The 21710-nt window shown below is 42.4% G+C and overlaps 1 protein-coding gene across 1 annotated transcript; it reads right to left on the bottom strand.

Annotated features, from left to right (window-relative positions):
- Nucleotides 1-1659: 1659 nt before the first annotated feature.
- Nucleotides 1660-19277, bottom strand: LOC126990469 (DBH-like monooxygenase protein 1). Its single transcript, XM_050849070.1, has 9 exons — nt 19180-19277; nt 18812-18975; nt 15098-15215; nt 14793-14917; nt 14108-14250; nt 13584-13708; nt 12463-12599; nt 10826-10925; nt 1660-4821 (listed from the first exon to the last, which is right to left on the bottom strand). The coding sequence occupies exons 1-9, from the start codon at nt 19274-19276 to the stop codon at nt 4721-4723; spliced, it is 1110 nt and encodes a 369-aa protein (XP_050705027.1). The 5' UTR covers nt 19277; the 3' UTR covers nt 1660-4720.
- Nucleotides 19278-21710: the final 2433 nt, after the last annotated feature.

Raw genomic sequence — 21710 nt, 5'->3', positions numbered from 1 at the left:
GATCCTTCACCTCTAGATATAAGACATATTTTTCCTGGCATAATTGTATGGTTTCCCCTTCTATTATCAGTTTTAAGCTTCGTTCTTTTGTTCCTCATTTAGTTGCAATGTTTTCAAAGTAATCTCGTGCTACACGACAAATCAGTACTCAACATAATATGAGTCGGCAAATCTATATCGCGTGTTATCAATAAGTCTTGGAAACTACTTTTTCCTTCCATATTAACTTGTCTTTTACCGTCATTTTCAATATGGTATCTTTGCACAGAGACAATATTCACGGGTTTCGCTTCACATTCATTTACTGCGAGCCCTAATTCTTTAATAAATTCATCCGTTAAAAACTCACACACGCTCCTGTTTCTAGGAGTGCTGCCACTTTTGCATATGTATTATCATGAGTAAAGGATCTGCCTACCAGAGTTACTCTTGAGTTATGTTAATTATAGCCTTCTTTTCATTATTTTTAAGGTCACTCCCTTGTTCGTTATAGCCTTCTTTTCCTTATATTTATGTGAGGCGGTTACTCCCTTGTTCGTTATAGCCTTCTTTTCCTTATATTTATGTGAGGCGGTTACTCCCTTGTTCGTTATAGCCTTCATCTTATTATATTAAAGGTTACTCCCTTCTTCGTTATAGCCTTCTTTTCCTTATTTTTATGTGAGGCGGTTACTCCCTTGTTCGTTATAGCCTTCATCTTATTATATTAAAGGTTACTCCCTGTTTTGTACTTCGCTCATTTTCCGTTTTTTTTTTCACTGCAAGTGTGCATATTTCTTTCTTTCTTTTTTATTATTCATTTATTTATTTAATGTCATTTGTAGTAGTTAACTGAGGGGGGCACTACCCTGGCCTCCTCTTCCTTTGATTCTCTTACTTCACACATTTATCTTAATACTTCACACTATTGTCCATATGCTTCATTTTTTTTATTTTTTATTCATGACTTTTATCCATACCTCACACTTTTCTTAGTATTTCACATTTTTTCTAGATCACACTCTACACTTCCTACCTGGGGGACGCGGGTTAGGCCTTTATAAAGTCACTCTATGGCTGCATGTCCGCCGCGGCACACCACCACCCTGTGAGGCGTAGAGCCCGTGTGCCCCTCCATCCTGGGGTAACAATCCTAAAACAAACAAACCTGAGGCGGGACGCTGCTGCCTGTCACCTGACACCCTCTCACTGAGGAGTGGATCACGGCGCCGGTGGAGAGACTGCCCATCCTCTCCACTCCGCCCGGGAAGGAACTCATGAATTCTCGGTTGAGTCGCGTGCTACCCATTGCACTACAGAACAACAGTGGTTGGCCAGAGTTTCCATTACCATATCGTCAAAGTCCAAGTCCTCCGGAAGAACCATTAATTATATAATTAAATCGTCACTATTATTTCCGTCACTTAAAACGAGCAAAGCTTAATGAAAATAAGAGGCGTTTTCTCGTCAGAATAAATTAAACAAAAGCACTGTAAGCACATGTCCCTATTTATCCCTATACCGCTGCCGCCAGTTTTAGACCCTTCTTTTCTTGTATTAAATCAACTCTTTTATCACTCATTAATTACTCCATAAATGATCTCACCGTCTCGTATCCCTGGTAGCGTGATCCGGCTTAAGTTGTTATTGGAGACTGGAGTTCGGGGATAAACAAGGGAAAAAGAAAATATACATTTATTTAAAATTAAATGAAAGTAATTGCCTTACGCAATATTCTGTGCTCAGACGATCATAACACTGGCATATTCAGCAATGGATGCAACATATGACAAACGACATGTCTTAAACATAATACTACAATAGGTGCTCAGTTGTTGCCAATAATAATAACACTCGTCGTTCCACAAGCAGTGGTTTGTATCTCTCTGCTTACATCACAATCATTATGTACTCTCTTCACAAAATCCTACTACACATTCCTATAGTATAATCTACTACAAGTCACGGAAGCACCAAATACCACACCCAGTGGTTTTACCTTTGCTTTACATCGCAAACAAATAATCACAATCCTGTCCCACTCACAATCCTACTTCACATCTCCTACATTATAATCTCCAGGACAATACAGTCGGTTTCCCTTAGATTCTCGAATTTCTACTCACGATTAAGATCACAACAGCCATTCTCGGCTGAGTGAGTAGCAGGTCTGCTTGAGGCGAGAACCAAGCTCGGTCTACTCATACCACTGATTTCTAGGCCACATTTTTCTTTGCTTTAGGCGGACTTACATCCTTGACACGCCCTTAATTTTCTACATAACCAATGGCCAATACTTCCTGTCACACCCATCTGCTCGCTCATTATGTTGTATTGTTTTACTTCTCCTGCTATTCGTGAGTCAGTCTTAAGACACTCCCACAGTGATTTCTCTGTTAAATTATTGGCTCATAACATGTCGCCACAACTGACGTCACGGGTCAGAGTCTTTTTCAATGGTTGTTCACACTTTCTGACCACGCCCACTGGGCATCTGTTTTCTGTATCTGAGTCTGGGTATCTGTTTTCCTTTACCCTCGTTGTTTCCCCTCTTTGGTACTTGAGATGCTTACACATATATATATGTCACCCTTTTTGTTAGTGTTTGTCCTGTCAGATGTTTACACAGTTGTATACCTGCCTTTCCTCTCTGGGTATCTGTTTTCCTTTACCCTCGTTGTTTCCCTGTTTGGTACTTGAGATGTTTACACTTATATATATGTCACCCTTTTTGTTAGTGTTTGTCCTGTCAGATGTTTACACAGTTGTATATCTCACTCCTCTGTTTCCTCGTCTTCTGGGTCCTGACAGTACTACTCAACGGACAGCCTTCCGATTGGCTTCCAGTCACTTGTGGAGTGCCTCAAGGGTCAGTGCTGGGACCCATCCTCTTTATCATATATATCAATGACCTAGAATCAGGACTGAAATCCACAATATCGAAATTTGCAGATGACACCAAGGTGGGTGGAGAGGCCCTCACAAAGACCGACTGCGAAATCATTCAGAAACACCTCAATCACATTATCGAATGGTCGGAAAAATGGCAAATGTCTTTTAATGTTGACAAATGCAAAGTCATGCACATTGGGTCCCAGAATAGTAACCACACATACATCATGAATGGGAGACCTCTGCAGGCGATGCAGGAGGAAAAGGATCTTGGAGTCACTATCAGCAGTGACCTGAAACACGCGAATCACTGTAGAAAAGCATACAACAAAGCCAACACTATGCTCGGGTTCATAGCGAGGAACTTCGAGTGTAAAACACCAGACGTGATGCTATCCTTGTATAATTCCATGGTAAGCCCGCACCTCGAGTATGCAGTACAGTTCTGGTCCCCTAACTACAGAAAGGACATTGCTTTACTGGAAAGGATTCAACGACGCGCCACAAAGATGATTCCAACCGTAAGGGCTCAACCGTACGAGGAACGACTCAAGCGATTCAATCTCTTTACATTGGAGAAAAGACGCCCGCGAGGGGATATGATTCAAGTCTTCAAGTATCTAAAAAAGTTCAATAACGTCGATTACTCCAAATTCTTTGAACTGCAAACAAACTCAAGAACTAGAAATAACGGTTTACCCATTCAGTCGAGTCGATGTAACACAGACATTGGAAGGAGTTTCTTTTCAAACCGAGTCATCCGCCACTGGAACAATCTTCCCTCAGAAGTAGTAAATGCGAATACCATCAACTCCTTCAAATATAGAATCGACCGTCATTTCGCTGCGTCGGGAGTAAACTGAATAACGAGGGGCTTTCATCTGCTCATCAAGCCCCAAGTGGCGGTCGAGCAGATTAAATCACCCAAGCGGGCGACCTCGTAATGAGCCAATAGGGTCTCTGTTGCCTGCATTTCCATGTTTCCATGTTTCTGAGTTTTAACGCAGAACCTACAAACGTCCTTGGAAAGAAAGTACTGCTTGGCTATGCGAAGGCCACACCCAGAGCAACGCTTGAGGGACGGCATGGTGAAGATATGGGCGAGGCAAGACAAAAATAATTTGGCGCGTTAGAATAATAACAAGATTCCGCAGCTGCGGTGAGGTAGTCAGGTCAAATCTCTTGGGAAAAACGTGTATCTAGGAAAACAAACCAGCAGCTGCAGTCAGGTCGCAGTCAGGTCAACTCCCCGGGGAAGAGGGTGTGGCTCGGAAAAAAGGCGCGGTCATTTCTATCTACCAAGACAAAACACGTGCGTATATTATTATACTGAGAAATCACTTACGTAAATAAGATAAAGCTGTATTAACACAAAAGTAATATAAAACCGTGTAGCACTCGGTTCGCGTGAAAGAGTGTTGAAGTTGGTGTAGGTGTGGGAAGCTTAATACACGTGGCCTAGAACTAACTGTGGATCTCTACCTAACTAGGTAAATACTAAATCAGAACACTTAGCGGTCAGTAGTATGCAGTAATCCTCCTGATTGTGTCGTCCTCCAGCACACCACAAGCTCCCAGCACAGAACGCCTCAAAGCTCACAAAAACAGCACACAAACAGAGGAAAAAGGCTAGTTGGCATTATATTACTCCCATTATTTCGTTATTACTTTATTTGCATAATTTTATTCCTATAATTTTTCTGAGGGCGACTGATTACACGATGCTAAAAGGTTAAAATTCTTTACCGACCAGGGGCAAGGTAAAGTAGGCTACCCCTGAACGTTCCCTTATTAGATTATACGTATTCAGTAGAAGATCCAGGAGGTTGTTCCTCGGGGCCAATAATCTTTACTTGAGGAGAACGAACAAGAGAGACACAGAGCCGAGCAGCAGAGAATGAGGGATGGCTGGCTGCAGGGCGTGGCTGGACGAACCTCCCTTTGGCACCTCTGAAAAGTGTGAAAACGTATGAAAGTTGCAATACCAGGAAATATATGGAAAATTGTCATTTAGGGTAAAGGTACAGGCTCTGAAGTCATGGAAGGTCATGATGAAGCTGGGAAAGTAAATGGACCTAAAAGCATAGAATTTTAATTAGTATGTCTTCCCTCTGAAGAGTCTGGAATCGTACATCGGTAGTCCTGCAATACCAGAAAGACAATGTTTGAAGAGTGTGAGGATACGGGGCTATAGGCTGAAATATTGGAGGGGAGATGTTTGATATAGCTGGGAAAGTATTTAACCTGAAAGCATAGAATTTTAATATATCAAAATTCAGAGGTTTGAGAGTATTATTAATGTCAGAAAAAGAGAGGGTGGACCATCATGCAGTCCTTATTGTTAGCCAGAATGCTTAATTTATCATTGCCTTTAACTTTTAACATATGCTGCCTCATTATATGTAGTAAACTTTATTTTTTACAACAAAAGAGTCGGCTCAGGGGCAACAAAATGAGTGTAGAAAAAAATCCCGCTACTTGCCGCTCCCACAACAGAAAATAGTAAAGAGTAGCCAAAAGAGAGGTCAATTTCGAGTGGAGAGGTGTCTTGATACACTCTTTTTGATAGAGGTCAAGTTATGGGCAGGAGGAAATACAGACGAAGGAAGACTGTTCCAGAGTTTACCAGTGTGAAGGATGAAAGAGTGAAGATATTGGTTAACTACTGCATAAGGGGATTGGACAGTATTGGGATCAGCTAGAGTGGATACTCGAGTGCAGCCGGACCGCGGGAAGTGGGGGAGGCATGCAGTTAGCAAGTACAAAAGAGCAGTTAGCGTGAAAATATCGATAGAAGATAGGAAGAGAGGCAACATGGCAGCGGAATTTAAGAGGTAGAAGACTATCAGTAAGAGGAGGAGAGCTGATGAAACGAAGAGCCTTAGACTCCACTCTGTCCAGAAGAGCTGTGTGAGTGGAGCCCCCCACACTTGAGATGCATACTCCATACGAGGGCGGAAAAAAACCCTGTATATGGATAGCAACTATGCGGAGATGATACAGAACGCCCAACCTCGAGGAAGCTGATTCAGTGGGAGAGATGTGAAGTTTCTAGTTAAGATTTTGAGTTAAGGATAGACCGAGGATGTTTAGTGCTGAAAAAGGTGACATTTGAGTGTTGCTGATGAGTAGGGGATAGGTGTTCGGAAGATTGTGTTGAGTTTATAGGTGAATAAATTGGGTTTTTAAGGCATTGAAAGACACAAAGTTCCTTCTACCCTAATCAGATATGATAGCAAGGTGTGAGGTTAAGCGTTCTGCAGCTTCCAGTCTGGAGTCTTAATTCCTGTTGAGAGGGTCGTGTGTTGAAAGAAATTGAATAATGTAGTGCGGAGTCGTCAGTTTATGAGCGGATAGGATAGTTTGTTATGGAAAGAAGATCATTGATGAATAACAGGAAGAGAGTGGGTGATGGGACAGAGCCCTGTGGAACACCACTGTTGATAGGTTTAGGGAAAGAACAGTGACCGTCTACCACAGCAGAGATAGAACGACCGGAAAGGAAACTGGAGATAAAGGAGCAGAGAGAAGGATAGAAACCATAAGAGGGCAGTTTAGAAAGCAGAGAATTGTGCCAGACTCTAGCGACAGCTTTCGATATGCCTAACGCAACAGAGAAAGTTTTACGGAAGCGGCTAAAAGAGGATGACCAAGAATCAGTTAAGAGAGCAAGAACATCGCCAGTAGAACGCCCCTTGCGGAACCCATACTGGCGATCAGATAGAAGGTTAGAAGTGGAAATGTGCTTTTGAATCTTCCGGTTGAGGGTTGATTCATAAGCTTTAGATAAACAGGAAAGTAAAGCTATAGGGCAGTAGTCAGAAGGATTCGAGTGGTCACCTTTCTTAGGCATAGGCTCTATGAAGGCGTACTTCCAGCAGGAAGGAAAGGTCGATTTTGATAAGCGGAGACGAAAGAGCTTGACCAGGCAGGGTGTCAACACAGAGGCACAATTTTTAAGGTCAATAGGAAGCACTCCATCAGGTCCACGACCTTTACTCCTTAGTATTTTTCCCACTATCTGGCTAAGACGTTATTGTCATTATATTACTAAATACATCTGTGCTGTTTATCTCTCTCGTAACTCTACTAATTATGCAAAATTCTTTGAGTACTTGAACTCTTTAAGTGGAACACATCTTGACCCACTCTCCTTTCGCTGAAATCTCCATATTGGGAGATTTCAATGTTCACCACCAGCTTTGTCTTTCATCCTCTTTCACTGACCAGCCTGGTGAACAAGCCTACAACTTTGCTCTCCTCAACGATCTACATAGAGCAGTTGGCTCTGCACCTAACACGTGTTCCCGACTGTCATGGAAACAGGTTCAACTTACTAGACCTCTTCCTTACCTCAAACCCTTCTGCTTACTCTGTCAAACTGTTCTCTCCGTTGGGCTCCTCCGATCACAACCTTATTTTTGTATCCTGTCCTATCGCTCCTGTACATCCTCTGGACCCATCGAAGAGGCGATGCTTCTGGCATTTTGCTTCAGCTCGGTGGGACGACCTGAGGATATCATTTTCCGATTTCCCGTGAAATGACTACTCCTTCCAGAATAGCGACCCCTTTGTGTGCCCAGGGCATTACAGAGGTGATTGTCTCTGGGATGGAAGCATACATTCCACGTACTTTCTCTACTCCTCATACTAAAAAGTAAAAAGCCTTGGTTTAATAATCCTTGTTCTCGTGCTGTCAAAGATAGAGAGGCAGCTCACAAAAGGTACCAGAGCCCTCGCACTCCTGCTAACCATATCTTTTATATTTCAGCCCGGAATCGTGCCAAATCTATTCTTCGACTTACCAGAACTTCTTTCATAAATAGTAAGTGTCAAAACCTTGCTTTTTTTCTAATTCTTGCCGAGACTTCTGACACCTAGCAAAAAATATGTCCTCCAATTTCACTTCTTCATGTTTCCCTCCTCTCCTTAACCCTGACGGCAGCACTGCCGTCTCATCTATCTCTAAGGCTGAACTCTTTTCTCAAACTCTCTGTAACAACTGTAACTCCACTCTGGACGATTTTGGGCATATTCTTCCTACTCATCCCCCCTCTGACTCCTTTATGCCTGTTATTAAGATTCTTAAGAGTGATGTTTTCTATGCCCTCTCTGCCCTCAACTCTCAGAAGGCTTATGGACCTGACGGAGTGCCTCCTATTGTCCTTAAAAGCTGTGTTTCCGTGCTGACACCCTGCCTGGTTAAATTCTTTCGCCTCTGCCTATCAACCTCTACCTTTCCTTCCTGCTGGAAGTTCAACTTCATACAGCCTGTGCCTAAGAAGGGTGGCCGCTCTAGTCCCTCAAACTACCGTCCTATTGCTTTACTTTCTTGTCTATCTAAAGCTTTTGAATCAATGTCTAACCGGAAGTTTCTTAAGCATCTATCCACTTCTGACCTTCTCTCTGATCGCCCGTATGGGTTCAGCAAGCGGTGATCTGCTGGTGATCTTCTTGCTCTCCTAACATATTCTTGGTCATCCTCTCTTAGCCGTTTTGGTGAAACTTTAGCTGTTGCTTTTGACATATCAAAAGCCTTTGATAGGGTCTGGCACAAATCTATGGTTTCCAAATACCCTCCTTTGGTTTTTACCTTCTCTCTATACCTTTATCTCCAGTTTCCTTTCTGAACGTTCTATTACTGCTGTAGTAGACGGTCACTGTTCCTTCACAAGACTTGTCAACAGTGGTGCTCCTCAGGGCTCTGCTCTGTCTCCCACTCTTTCTGTTGTTCATTGATGATCTTTCCAAAACAAACTGCCCTATCCATTCTTACGCCGATGACTCTACTCTGTATTACTCAATTTATTTTGATAGAAGACCAACTGAACAGGAAGTAAACAGTTCCAGGATGGAGGCTGCAGATTGTGCAGAACGCTTAACCTCAGGTCCTTACTATAATTTCCGATTGGGGCAAGAACCTTGTGTCCTTCAACGCCTCAAAAACTCAATTTCTTCATTTATCAACTCGACACAATCCTCCAAACACCTATCCCCTATTCTTTGACAACACTCGGGTGTCATCTTCCCCCACACTAAACATCCTCGGTCTATCCTTAACTCAGAATCTAAACCTATTAATAGTGGTGTTCCGCAGGATTCTGTCCTATCTCCCACTCTCTTTCTGTTGTTCATCGATGATCTTCTTTCCAAAACGAACTGTCCTATCCATTCTTACGCCGATGACTCTACTCTGCATTGCTCAACTTCTTTTAATAGAAGACCCACCCAACAGGAACTAAATGATTCCAGGCTGGAGGCAGCAGAACGCTTAGCCTCAGACCTTACTGTTATTTCCGAATGGGGCAAGAACTTGGTGTCTTTTAACGCCTCAAAAACACAGTTTCTCCACCTACCAACTCAACACAATCTACCAAACAACTATCCCCTATTCTTTGACAACACCCAGCTGTCACCTTCTTCAACACTAAACATCCTCTGTCTATCCTTAACTCAAAATCTCAACTGGAAACTTCATATCTCTTCTCTTACTAAATCAGCTTCCTTGAGGCTGGGCGTTCTGTACCGTCTCCGCCAGTTCTTCTCCCCCGCACAGTTGCTATTCATTTACAAGGGCCTTGTCCGTCCTCGCATGGAGTATACATCTCACGTGTGGCGGGGGGGGGTCCACTCACACAGCTCTCTTGGACAGAGTGGAGTCAAAGGCTCTTCGTCTCATCAGCTCTCCTCGTCTTACTGATAGTCTTCTACCTCTTAAATTTCGCCGCCATGTTGCCTCTCTTTCTATCTTCTATCGATATTTTCATGGTGACTGCTCTTCTGAACTTGCTAATTGCATGGCCGCCCCCCGCCCGCGGCCTCGCAACACACGACTTTCTACTCAAGCCCATCCCTTTACTGTCCAAATCCCTTACGCAGGAGTTAACCAGCATCTTCACTCTTTCATCTCTCACGCTGGTAAGCTCTGGAACAATCTTCCTTCATCTGTATTTCCTCCTGCCTACGACTTGAACTCTTTCAAGAGTAGGGTATCAGGACACCTCCTCCCGAAGTTGACCTATCTTTCGGCCACTCCTCTAACTCTTTATAGGAGCAGTGGGTAGCGGGCCTTTTTTTCACATATGTTACCTTTTTTATGCCCTTGAACTGACTCCTCTGCTGTAAAAAAAAACCTGGAACTCCATATCTCCTCTCTCACTAAATCAGCTTCCTCGAGGTTGGGCGTTCTGTATCGTCTCTGCCAGTTTTTCTTCCCCGCAGAGATGCTGTCCATATAGAGGGGCCTCGTCCGCCCTCGTATGGAGTATGCATCACATGTGTGGGGGGCTCCGAAATCAGGCTTCATATGATATATAAGCTATACTAATATATTAAATAAGGACATATTTCGACTGCCTCAGCATCGTTATTGGTGAAAATGAAATTCTAATAAACATGGTCTTTCGTCTCATCAACTCCCCTCCTCATACTGACAGACTCCTTAATTCCGCCCCCATGTTGCCTCTCTTTATTTTCTATTGATATCTTAAAGCTGACTGCTCTTTTGAACTTCCAACTCTTTTAAACTTCCACCCCCCACCCACCCCCCAGCGGCCCAGCTGCACTCTATTTTCTACTCTAGCTCATCGCTATACTGTCCAAACCCCTTATGCAAGAGTTACCCAGCATCTTCACTCTTTCATCCCTTACACTGGTAAACTCTGGAACAGCCTTCCTTCGTCTGCATTTCCTCCTGCCTATGACTTGACTTCCTTCAAGAAGAGTGTATCAAGAATCCTCTCCGCCCGAAATTGACCTCTCTTTTGGCCACTCTTTACTTTTCTCTGTTGTTGGACCGGTGAGTAGCGGGCTTTTTTCTACACTCTTTTTGTTGCCCTTGAACCGTCTCCTTTGTTGTAAGAAAAAAATCACCAGTCACAGTTTGTTTGGGTATATACTTTCTTATTTGTCCGTACACATATATTTGTTTGGGTCTCTCGCTTGTGTGACTAACCTGAGGGTACGAGATGGTAGACTAGAGATTCGTGGGCTTCTGAACATTCACTGTCCAGCGTTTTGATTGAGGTGAAGTGTGGGTACTCATAGTCATGAAACTGCAAAAAACAATACCAGTTACTTATGTGATTAGGGGAGAGATTGGGAAGGGCGGAAGGGAACATAAAAGAAAGAGTTTAGAAGCCAACTTGTAAGATAAAAAGCGTAATTAAGGTGTAGGAATAGGTCAGTTAAGCAAGCAGAAAAGAAGCAAACCGTAATATCAATAAAGCAGAATTGTCAATAAATACATCACTCCCTCCTCATCTCATGCAAAACGCACTGCACAAAGTCACAGGTAAACTAAAACTATGATTATGTTACAGAAATTGAGGTGCTGCGAGGTGTAGTTAAATCATTACAACTGTGTAGTATATCAACGCTATTTACAGTGAATAGAAGTATGCAGTGGTTTCGAAAATGTTGTTTGGGGGTATCTTATACGTAATGTAAATGTTGTTTGTAAATGTAGTGTAAATGTTATTTGTAAATGTAGTGCAAATGTTGTTTGTAAATCTAATGTAAATGGTGTTTTTATATGCTGTGTAGATGTTGTTTGTAAATGCAATATAAAATGTTGGGTAAATGTTGTTTGTAAGTGTAGTGTAAATGTTGTTTGCATATGTTGTGTAGATGTTGTTTGTAAATGTAATGTAAAATGTAGGTTAAATGCTGTTTGTAAATGTAATGTAAATGTTGTCTGTATATGTACCGTAAATGTTTGTAAATGTACTGTAAATGCTTGTAAACGTAATGTAAATGTTGTTTGTATATGTTGTGTAGATGTTGTTTGTAAATGTAATGTAAAATGAAGTGTAAATGTTGTTTGTAAGTGTAGTGTAAATGTTGTTTGTAAATGTAATGTAAAATGTAGTGTAAATGTTGTTTGTAAATGAAATGTAAATGTTCTTTGTAAATGTAATGTAAAATGTAGTGTAAATGTTGTTTGTAAATGAAATGTAAATGTTGTTTGTATATGTAGTGTAGATGTTGTTTGTATATGTAATGTAAATGTTGTTTGTAAATGTAGTTTAAATGTTGTTTGTAAATGTAGTGTAAATGTTGTTTGTAAATGTAGTGTAAATGTTGTTTGTAAATGTAGTCTAAATGTTGTTTGTAAATGTAGTCTAAATGTTGTTTGTAAATGTAGTCTAAATGTTGTTTGTAAATGTAGTCTAAATGTTGTTTGTAAATGTAATGTAAATGTTGTTTGTATATGTAATGTAAATGTTGTTTGTAAATATAGTGCAAATGTTGTTTGTAAATGTAGTCTAAATGTTGTTTGTAAATGTAGTGTAAATGTTGTTTGTAAACATAGTGTAAATGTTGTTTGTAAATGTAATATAAATGTTGTTTGTAAATGTAGTGTAAATGATGTTTGTATATGTAATGTAAATGTTGTTTGTAGGTATAGTGTAAATGTTTTGTGTAAGTATAATGGAAATGTTGTTTGTAAATGTAGTGTAAATGTTATTTGTAAATGTAGTGTAAATGTTGTTTAGAAGTGTTTTATAAGTATGGTCCTGCGCACCCGGGTGATAGAGGGTTCAAAATTACAAACGTACAAAACTTCACTACTGACACCGACCATCTTACCTGTCCTTGGCCATTAATACGACACATCATGCGATGAGTGCCATATTCAGTTAGTTTTTGCAGAGTCCGCATCCTGCCCTTGTCTCTCCATGTCTTCTTATCGTGGAAAATGTCGTACAAGGTCTTGTTACTTAATGCTGCGAGGAAGGGAGAGAAAATGGTCAAGCAAGTCACTTCTTATTTCTGTGTTCACTGACCCGGCATTTGACTAGCCACGATTCATCCTTTAAGGTTTTACAATAGGCGCACCTAACATCATCAAATGTGAGGTACAAACTTGGTGGAGGGACTGTTTTTTTGGGGTGCACTGAAGCTAATGGGCTAAAGAATAACCTATCCGGATATTTTGTCTTTATTTATTAACGATCCACAAGACTTCCTAGAGTTAAATCAAAGTATATGCTTATCTTTGTATTCGTTCTTACACACACTGGTAATATTTCTGTGGTGTCTGATTCACTTATTAGAGTGAAATTCTATTGTGATAAACAGTCACAAATTCGTTTCACTTGTAAAAATGAAACTAGTAAGTTAAGTTCTGCCACCATGAAATATACACAAATAGATAAATATGAAAGCTCACGAAGTCACAATAAGTGACATCACCTGCTTTGAGCAGTAAAAATATGCTATTTCAGGTATCTGATACCCTCAAAATAGCGGGCCTGCTGCCTGGGGCCTGCGGACCACAGCAATACTTATTTTCATATTATTGTTCTGTTGTGTATTCAATGTTTTGTTCAAGAAAAAGAATACTCATAATTTTAGTTAGTTTTTGGTTTTAAGGATTCTTTACGAAATACAATTATAACGTTACCTCCTCTACCATGGGCAACGTTCTGAATCCTGGATCGGCTGTGGTGATGTCAGGTACGCCTACGTATTATGCATTTTCTGTGATCTATTCGTCCTCCCATATCCATGTGTCATTGTATTACCATTTATAGCTAACACTAATACTGTTTAAAGGAATGACTGACTAAATTAGACAGATTTGCCATATATTATAATACTTAAGTAAACGTAGACTATCGCACAGACATACAGTTGCCTATAAAACATAACATGGTGACGCGTGACTGAAAGCGTGAGTGTTCAAATTCAGTTTCACATGCACTTACAGCTGGGTTCATGGACTGCCATACTCTTGTAGATCATTCCAAAATCGTACTCCTTTATAGCGGGCCTCTCCTTCTTCTCCAAGAGTGCCTCAACCAGCTTCCTCTCGCCCTCCTCATTCACTTCCCTGTTTTGATGAATTTTAAAATTACAGGTGCTTGTTGGAAGGAAGGTGACTTAATTATATTTGCCACGACACACACACACACACACACACACACACACACACACACACACACACACACACACACACACGTGCGCGCGCACGCACGCACGCACGCACACACGCACACACGCACACACACACACACACACACACACACACACACACACACACACACACACACACACACACACACACACACACACACACACACTTCCCAAAAATAGGTCATGTTCCTGGAATGAAACAAAATGTTGTAAGGAAATGAGCCAGTAGTTACTAATGAATATATTTGCAAAGTGTTAGAGAGAAGTTCACTTTCATGATGCACAATTTTATGAACGTATTACGTCTTTTACTAACTTATTCAGTGTCTGGATGTTCTTCACCCCGAGTGGCCGGTAGATGTTCCCCAGGGCGGGGTGTGACGCGCAGTAAGTCAGGGGCATCTTGGGGTAATACAGCAGGAAGGACTGGCACATCTCATCCCCGGAGTCAAGGCCGCCCTAAAGAGTTGTTTCTTGATTAAAGGGCCTCATTATCATCACACTTAATTATCTTTAATGCATATACGGAAAGTTTGGTGTTTATATATTATTGTAAGTCATTTATGCAATACTGTAACTCCAGCTGTAATCCGTTTGAGGCTATTTTTTCTCATTTATAGAATTTTTGAGACTTTAATCGTCGTTGTAACCAGTATGTGTGGTGATACGGCAATTAAAACCCACAGTGTGTCATATACAACCATTTCGAAAAGAATGCATCTTTGTTTCGGTAATGGAACAATAAATATTACGAAGTGCCATATCCACAAAATTCAAGTGACGCCACACGGAGCAGAAAAGTGCTGTGAAAAATTACTGAACCTGAATGGGAGGCGTAACAGCCATAAGTTCATTCCGTATGATGAAACAAGAAAATGTGAACAAGCTATGAATGAATTGTATAATCAAATAATGAAGCTAAGCACTGACACCTTTAAAACCCGATAGTCTTGGATATTCATGAGACCCAAAACTACAGAGAGAAAGTTTTCGGTACTAACAAAGGTTGGGTCCGTTCTGCCCTTAGAGTCATACAGGCACTCTTGAATGAAGGAGTCTCCGGGCAGCACAGTCACTTCCTTCTTCAGTCTCCTGGATATCTGGTAGTTGAAGTCATAATTTAAATCTGCAAGGGAAAACTTTTACGTGACACACAAGGACTGAATGCTCTGGCAAAGACACACGCGCCAACTTTGATGTGATATCCAGATTCAGGTACGTTTGAAACAGAAAAGAAATAAGAGTGGAAGCTTGAGTCAGCCCTGGAGAACTCCTACTTGGCAAAAAGAAACAAGTACATGCTGACCCTGGGCAATGATGGGCAGTTCTCTGTGGCCACGGATGTGTCTCAGGGTCAGTGCCTTGCCGAGGAGGTGCGCGTGTTGGAGGACCTGGATCACCTTGATGCCCTCAGGAGGCAGGACCTTTGGGGGAGGGGAAGAGGCATTCATCTAAGGTCCGAAGGCTTCTAGAGATCCATATTCTTAAACGTATCGGGCTCCTACTACGATATTTCCCAAGGCCACATAGAAGATCACATCAACTATTTCCAGAGGCCAAATTGGAGTAGGTAGGAAGACACCTACCGAACGGGCGCAAGCCACTCCCGGTGGCTCCCACTCACATGGGAAGTGAGGAGGGTGCTGAAGCCCTCCAAAGACCCTTCCCATTACCTCACTAACCGTTTCCCTATTGTCTCATCTATACCAGAGAGTAGTTCAGCATGCTCTCTAAAGACAGATCCTCTTCTATCCACACCACACTACATTCACACAACACACACAACTTTTCCCAAATTCAAAATAAAAAATGGCGTTCAATAACCATGCCTCGGAGTCCCCGCCTGAGGGGAGAACCACAAATTCCCTCAGAGAGGACTCCCCTTTTGGCTGCCGACCTGAGAGGTGTCTTGAAAACTCATCGAGCCTTTTCCTTCTCAATATTTGCAACATACGCTGTCTTCTTTCTAATTTTCATTCTGTGGAACACCATCTCTCCTCCTCTAAACCTCACCTTCTCTTCCTCACCGAAACACAGGTTTCTGAGGCTGCTGACAGAAACCTCTACTCTGTTCCCTCCTACTATCTCTATCCTAAATTTCAATCCAAAGCTGGATATTGCGCCTACGTGCGCAACGACATCACTTGCTCTCGTGCCCACGACCTTGACTCTTCAGAATTTTCCAGGATCTGGCTAAGACCTCATTGTCATTCTATTACTAAATACATATGTGCTGTTCATCTCTCACCTAACTCTACTAACTATGTAAAATGCTTTGACTATTTGAACTTTAAAGTGGAGCACATCTTGCCCAAATCTCATTTCGCTGAATTCTCCATCTTGGGAGATTTCAATGTTCTCCACCGGCCTAGGCTTTCATCCTCTTTCACTGACCAGCCCGGTGAACAAGCCTACAACTCTGCTCTTCTCAATGACCTACAGCAGTTGGTTTAGCACCCTACACGTATTCCTGACCGCCTTGGAGACCGGCCCAACATACTAGATCTCTTCCTTACCTCTAACCCTTCTGCTTACTCTGTCAAACTGTTCTCTCCGTTGGGCTCCTCCGATCACAACCTTATTTCTGTATCCTGTCCTATCGCTCCTGCACACCCTCTGGACCCACCGAAGAGGCGATGCTTCTGGCATTTTGCTTCAGCTCGGTGGGACGACCTGAGGATGTACTTTTCCGATTTCCCGTGGAAGGATTACTGCTTCCAGGATAGAGACCCCTCCGTGTGCGCCCAGCGCATCACAGAGGTGATTGTCTCTGGAATGGAGGCATACATTCCACGTGCTTTCTCTACTCCTCATGCTAAAAAGCCTTAGTTTAATAACGCTTGTTCTCATTTTGTCAGAGATAGAGAGACATCTCACACGAGGTACCAGAGCCTTCGATCTCCCGCTAATCATAATCTTTACATTTTTTTCCCGGAATCGTGCCAAATCTATTCTCCGACTTACCAAAAACTCATCCATTAATAGTAAATGTCAACACCTTGCTTTTTCTAATTCTTCCGGTGACTTTTTGGCATCTAGCTAAAAACATCTCCTCCATTTTCACTTCTTCATCTTTCCCTCCTCTCCTTAGTCCTGACGGCAACACCGCTATCTCATCTATCTCTAAGGCTAAACTCTTCTTTCAAACTTTCTCTAGAAACTCCACTCTAGACGATTCTTGGCATATACCTCCTAATCATCCCCCCTCTGACTCTTTTATGCCTGCTATTAAGATTCTTAAAAATTATGTCTTCTATGCCCTCTCTGGTCTAAATCATCAGAAGGACCTAATGGAGTGCCTCCTATTGTCCTTAAAAACTGTGATTCCTTGCTGACACCCTGCCTCGTCAAACTTTTTCGCCTATGCCTATCAACATCTACCTTTCCTTCCTGCTGGAATTACGCCTTCATACAGCCTGTGGCTAAGAAGGGTGACCGTTCCAATAGCTCGAACTACCGTCCTATAGCTTTGCGTTCTTGCCTATCTAGAGCATTTCAATCAATCCTTAACCGGAAGATTCAAAAGCACCTTTCCACTTTTGACCTTCTGACCTTCTGATCTTCCGCAAGGGGCGTTCTACAGGTGATCTCCTTGGCTTCCTAACTGATTATTGGTTATCCTCTCTTAGCCGTTTCGGTGAAACCTATCAAAAGCTTTTGATAGGGTCTGGCACAAGTCTTTGCTTTCCAAACTACCCTCCTACGGTTTCCATCCTTCTCTCTCTACCTTTATCTCCAGTTTCCTTTCTTACCGTTCTATTTCTGCTGTGGTAGACGGTCACTGTTCTTCCCCTAAACCTATTAACAGTAGTGTTCCGCAGGGTTCTGTCCTATTTCCCACTCTCTCTTGTTCATTGATGATCTTATTTCCAAAACGATCTGTCCTATCCATTCCTACGCCGATGACTCTACTCTGCACTACACAACTTCTTTTAATAGAAGACCCACCGAACAGAAAATAAATGATTCATGAATGGAGGCGGCAGAACGCTTAGTCTCAGACCTTACTATTATTTCCGATTGGGGCAAGAAGAACTTGGTGTCCTTCAACGCCTCAAAAATACAGTTTCTCCACCTATCCACTCGACACAATCTTCCAAACAACTATCCACTATTTTTTGACAACACTCAGCTATCACCGTCTTCAACACTAAACGACCTCGGTCTATCCTTAACTCCTAATCTCAACTGGAAACTTCATATATCTTCTCTTACTAAATCAGCTTCCTCGAGGCTGGGCGTCTGTACCGTCTCCGCCAGTTCTTTTCCCCCGCACAGTTGCAACCCATTAACAGGGGCCTTATCTACACTGGTACGGAGTGTTCATCTCAAGTGTGGGGGGGCTCCACTCACACAGCTCTCTTGGACAGAGTGGAGTCTAAGGTTCTTTGTCTCATCAGCTCTCCTCCTCTTACTGATAGTATTCTACCTCTTAGATTTCGCCGCCATGTTACCTCTCTTTCTATCTTCTATCGATATTTTCATGCTGACTGCTCTTCTGAACTTGCTAACTGCATGCCTTCCCCCCTCCCGCGGCCTCGGCACACTTAACTTTCTACTCAAGCTCATCCCTTTACTGTCCAAATCCCTTATGCATGAGTTAACCAGCATCTTCACTCTTTCATCCCTCACGCTGGTAAACTCTGGAATAATCTTCCTTCATCTGTATTTCCTCCTGCCTACGACTTGAACTCTTTCAAGAGGAGGGTATCAGGACACCTCTCCTCCTGAATTTGACCTATCTTTCGGCCACTCCTCTAACTCTTTTTAGGAGCAGTGAGTAGGGGGTTTTTCTTCTTACATTTGTTACCTTTTTTATGCCCTTGAACTGACTCCTCTGCTTTAAAAAAAACGGGCTATTATGAGTATATATTTATTTTTTTCACGTTCATGGTACATAAGGAGGGTCAAACTGTCACCGGGGTCATAACGCTACCCGTGGAAATTCCCAAAATTCCTACGAAATATTTGTCAAGTCTGTGAACTTGCGTGACGAAATATTTAAGATTAAGACCCTTACCGCCTCGAGGCACGGGCCGCCGCAGTGGCCGATGGTTCTCCAGGACTGCCCGGGAGGAATGACCTGGCCCTTTTCAACTACGTGGCCCACCGACAAGACGCCTGCGTCGTATTTCCTCAGCTCCTTCGTGTAGAGCAAGCGCAGGCCAGAGTCGTCCACGACGCCTGAGAACAAAATTGCATATCAATATAAACCTGGTGACATGATGTTTCCAGAGTGTTGAGATCTTATTTCATATAATTGTAGTTTTGATTAAGAAATAGTTTATTTTTTTTTGCTGTTGTTGGATTGCCTCCTGTACATCGATGCAAACAGTTGTGTTAACTGTGCTCCCTCATGTAGGAGAACAAAACTGTCGCGCCACCAACCTTCCATTCGGCGAGAGTTGTCATAATGAACCTCCAGCATATAGTAGTTAGGGTCACTCCCTCCCCCAATAGGCAGGCCCACGTTGTCCGGCCACATCTCCCCTGTAGGATGGCGGTGAGGTTAAGGCAAAAATGATCTCTAACTGGGTCCTTCACTGAGCCCAACCTGCCATCTGTTGGCGCTTGTGGAACTACCAAAAAAATATGCATGCGGCGTACAGCCATGGCTGATAGTCCATGAGCAGGTGGTGGGGGAAGCCACAGCCAATACTGTGCAGAGCATTCGAGGAAGTTGATTATCTTCAACGTTTGAGTTGTTTGTAGTTATATTTAATATGTTAGGTGTGGGAACCATTTATGCTGCATTGTGAAGATGATGTTAAACTACAGTTTTGTTACAGGCTCTGACGGAGGTATAAAAAAGGTCAACGCTCGATCATGTGTTGGATAATACTGTAAGAGCACACGACTGACTGAACATGCATGACCTTATCGTAAATCCTGTATTACAGCCATTATCATTACCAACACAGAAGGTGTAAAACAAAGTTTGAACCAACTGGGCAAAATTGGTTTACTAACAGGGTGGTGGATGAGTGGAATGAGAGCCAATACAATTGTCACATTCAAAAATAGACTAGATAAATTCATGGACAGCGATATTAGGTGGGGTTAGATACACGGGAGCTTAGGGTCAAAGGAGCTGCCTTGTACAGGCCTACCGGCCTCTTGTAGACTCCTGCGTTCTTATGTTCTTATGTTCTTATGATCTAGCGAAACCATTAGTTACCATTAAAACCTCCAAATCACCTAACAGTCGTTTTGAGTGTCCTTTGGTGAATTTTATCTTAACAAAGCAGTTGCCGAAGTAATGACGTTTGACAGAAATTCACCTCCTTGACTGGCCCCCTAAGGGATGTGATGTCAATCCAATAAGAACATAAGAACATAAGAACATAAGAACGCAGGAGTCTGCAAGAGGCCGGTAGGCCTGTACGAGGCAGCTCCTTTGACCCTAAGCTCCCGTGTATCTAACCCGACCTAATATCGCTGTCCATGAATGTATCTAGTCTATTTTTGAATGTGACAATTGTATTGGCACTCACCACATGACTGCTAAGCCTATTCCACTCATCCACCACCCTGTTAGTAAACCAATTTTTGCCTATGTCCCTGTTGAATCTGAATTTATCCAGTTTAAACCCGTTACTTCGTGTCCTACCCGGTTCTCTTACCAACAAAACCTTATGAATGTCTCCCTTATTAAAGCCCTTCATCCATTTATAAACCTCGATCATGTCTCCACGCACCCTTCGCCTTTCTAGAGAATGCAAGTTTAACTGTTTGAGTCTTTCCTCGTATGGCAAGTTTCTCAACCCCTGAATCATCTTAGTCATCCTCCTCTGCACCGATTCTAACATTTTGATATCCATTCTATAGTAGGGTGACCAGAACTGAACCTCATAGTCAAGATGAGGTCTAACTAATGCTAAATATAGTTTGAGGAAGACTTCGGGGCTTCTGTTGCTTACGCTCCTTGAAATAAATCCCAGTACCCTATTAGCTCGATTTCTAGCTTGAATGCATTGTGCCCTTGGACGGAGATCAGAGCTCACTAAGACCCCTAAATCCCTCTCGCACCCAGACCTACTTATGAGAGTGTCATTTAAGCAATAGTTATGTGAAGGGTTGTTCCTACCTACACTCAGAATACTGCACCTCCCTACATTGAACTCCATCTGCCATTTATCCGCCCAGTCATATAATCTGTTGAGTTCACCTTGGAGAATACTAGCGTCCTGATCCGACTCAATTACTCTACCGATCTTGGTATCATCTGCAAATTTACTAACATCACTACTAATTCCTGTATCTAAGTCATTGATATAAATAATAAACAAAAGTGGACCTAATACCGAACCTTGTGGGACCCCACTCGTAACACATCCCCAGTCAGATCTTTTACCATTGATTTGCACTCTTTGCTTCCTATTGCTAAGCCACGCCTTGACCCAGTTCAATACTTTACCCTCTACTCCGTGAGCCTGTAATTTAAGCAACAGTCGTTGGTGAGGAACTTTGTCAAACGCTTTACTAAAATCAAGAGAGATTACATCATAATTTTCATCTCTGTCAACCGCCTCAAATACTTTATTGTAGAAGGACAAGAGATTGGTGAGGCATGACCTACCTTTTGTGAACCCATGCTGCGAGTCGTGAATTGCTATGTTTCTCTAAATGCTCCTGAATGTTCCTGGCTATTATGGACTCCAGCATCTTCCCTATAACCGATGTTAAGCTAATTGGGCGATAGTTTGAAGCAACTGACCTGTCCCCTTTTAAAAATCGGCGTCACATTAGCTACTTTCCATAGGCTCGGCACATAGTTAGTATTTACCGACATCTTAAAGATGTCGGTTAGTGGGTCACTGATTACATCTCCTAACTCCTTTAATACCCTCGGAAATATCCCGTCAGGACCTGGCGACTTGTTCTTCTTAAGCTTATCTATCTCATCCTGAACTACTTGC

This window comes from Eriocheir sinensis, unplaced genomic scaffold (genome assembly GCF_024679095.1).
Source record: "Eriocheir sinensis breed Jianghai 21 unplaced genomic scaffold, ASM2467909v1 Scaffold1674, whole genome shotgun sequence".
In the NCBI taxonomy this organism is placed as follows: domain Eukaryota; kingdom Metazoa; phylum Arthropoda; class Malacostraca; order Decapoda; family Varunidae; genus Eriocheir; species Eriocheir sinensis.
Note: the sequence above shows the minus strand (reverse complement) of the source record. Positions and strands in the feature narration are given on the sequence as shown.

What these genes read in the sequence shown, in the direction of transcription:
- LOC126990469 (XM_050849070.1), bottom strand. Translation starts at nt 19,276, where the DNA reads ATGTGGCCGGACAACGTGGGCCTGCCTATTGGGGGAGGGAGTGACCCT. An exon ending in CAACTCTCGCCGAATGGAAG is followed by an intron (nt 18,976 to 19,179) that starts GTTGGTGGCGCG and finishes TTTTGTTCTCAG; the next exon opens with GCGTCGTGGACGACTCTGGC. An exon ending in GCAGAACGGACCCAACCTTT is followed by an intron (nt 14,251 to 14,792) that starts GTTAGTACCGAA and finishes ACAACTCTTTAG; the next exon opens with GGCGGCCTTGACTCCGGGGA.